Genomic DNA, 1927 nt, shown 5'->3' on the forward strand with positions numbered 1-1927 from the left:
TATATATATTTCCAGTAAAGGGTAATTTAAATTAAAGCTTCCCTGCCTTCCCTTCCAGGCTCAAAGTTCACAACAAAGACAACTTCCCAATGCTTTTACCCAGTTTCCTGTGTAAGTGATGAGAAAACTTCTGAAAGTGTTTTCTTGAAAACTGCCCTTCAAGTTCAATGAGTTGCCTTGAGGATTTGTCACGTGCGCTCCTCAAAACATCTTACCTTCAGTATGTTTTCATAGATAGTGTCCCGGAAGTCCAGCAGCGCTTTCTGATCAAACTCTTGCCCGTTAATGATGCGCATCTGCTTCAGGAATGTGGACTTTCCGCTCTCTCCGGCCCCGAGCAGGAGGATCTTCACCAGCCGCCGCACGGCTCTCCTCTCCCGGGCGAGCATGGCGTCTATCTCCCGGCTCCTGCGCCTCGCCTCCCGCTCCTGCGCCGCGTCCCTCCGCGGGCTCCGCTCCTTGCTGCCGCCCGGCTCCCGGCTGGCCTCGGCCGGGAGCAGACAGCGGCTCAGGGTGCGGACCACTCCCGACATGGCGACGCACTTCAGTCAGTCGTGGGGAGGAAAAGAAAAAAAAGAAAAAGAAAAGAAAGAAAAGTTTAGCGAAACTCCAGTGGGAAAATGTTCATTCTAGGTTTGTGACCTGTGCGGTGGAAGTGGCCCAGTTCGGTTACATCCGCTCTTTGGTGGACGAAATAACAAAAACCTACATTTAGTGGGCGAAATCCTTATCTTGAGTCCAACCAGCCGGTAGTGTCCATCTTGGTTTCACCGTCCCATCAACAAGAAGAAGAGAGGAAACAAACTTTCTGGATGTAACAAACGGATCCAGAATAATAATAATAATAAAAAATCAAGCGCTTAAATATCCCAAAGAGCAGCAAATGCGAGTTAAACTGATTTAAAGTCGGCGAGTCCATCCAAAGAAAATCACTGCTTCAGGCAGAAGGACCTATCACCGTGGGACGGTCCGTAAACTATCATCCAGCGGTTTGTCAACTTCAGATCAGCCCCCCTGCGGGCGGTGGTGGGACGGTCAAAGCGATGAAGGGGGGCCGGAGAAGTGCGGAGGTTCACCGAGAGGGCGCGCCAGCGGGAACTTCCAGGATTTTAACTGGGGCGTGAAATTCAATATCAAAACCCCCACTAATCCCCTAAAAAGACATTGACGCAAATAAACAAACAAAACCTTCTTGTGCGCACTAAATACTTCCTTGTGGCTACGCACCAGACAACTTCTTACGCGCACCAAATAGCCTACTTTCTCGTGCGCATCAGAGAGCTTCTTGTGCGCACCTTTCTCATGCGCACCAGATGGTTGGATTTAATTAATGAAGTTATGTCAACAATTTTCACTCAAATGAGTTGAATTAGCTTTAATCAGTAAAATAAAATGTGAAAGTTGCTTTAAGATAAGATAAGATAAGATAAGATATAAAACCTTATTAATCCCACAGTGGGGAAATTTGTACATTACTGCAGCTCAATACAGGAGAGGGTGAGAAAGAATAAAGAAAGATAAGTAAAAGAAAAACAAAAACACTATACTCGTGATATATAACAATGCACATGTACCTAGTACAGTAAATAAATGAATGTATATGAAGGTGCATATTACTGATGCCAGTGCAGATGAATTGTCTAAGTGACTGATAACATCATGATGTGTTCTACAGTCTAACTGATGACATCATGATGTGTTATACAGTCTAACTGCAGTTGGAATGACCTATGGAAGCGCTCCGTCCTGCAGCGAGGATGTTTAAGTCTCTGACTGAAGGAGCTGCTCAGCCCCCCCCCATGGTTTCATTCAGAGGGTGGTGGGGGTTGTCCATGATGGCTGTCAGCTTCGCTAACATCCTCCTCTCTCTCACCACTACCACAAGCTCCAGAGGACATCCCAGCACAGAGCTTGACCTCCGCCCGTT

General features: G+C 46.9%; 1 protein-coding gene across 1 annotated transcript in view; it reads right to left on the reverse strand.

Annotated features, from left to right (window-relative positions):
* Nucleotides 1-1148, reverse strand: part of LOC106535814 (guanine nucleotide-binding protein subunit alpha-12) — a gene marked incomplete at its 3' end in the record, with an annotated part of 7734 nt that extends 6586 nt beyond the window's left edge. The window contains 2 exon segments of the mRNA XM_014032917.1: nucleotides 216-542; nucleotides 710-1148. Of these exon segments, the coding sequence (XP_013888371.1) occupies nucleotides 216-533 (318 nt within the window).
* Between the last annotated feature and the right edge of the window lie 779 nt (nucleotides 1149-1927).

Source organism: Austrofundulus limnaeus, unplaced genomic scaffold (assembly GCF_001266775.1).
Source record: "Austrofundulus limnaeus strain Quisiro unplaced genomic scaffold, Austrofundulus_limnaeus-1.0 Scaffold1574, whole genome shotgun sequence".
NCBI lineage: Eukaryota > Metazoa > Chordata > Actinopteri > Cyprinodontiformes > Rivulidae > Austrofundulus > Austrofundulus limnaeus.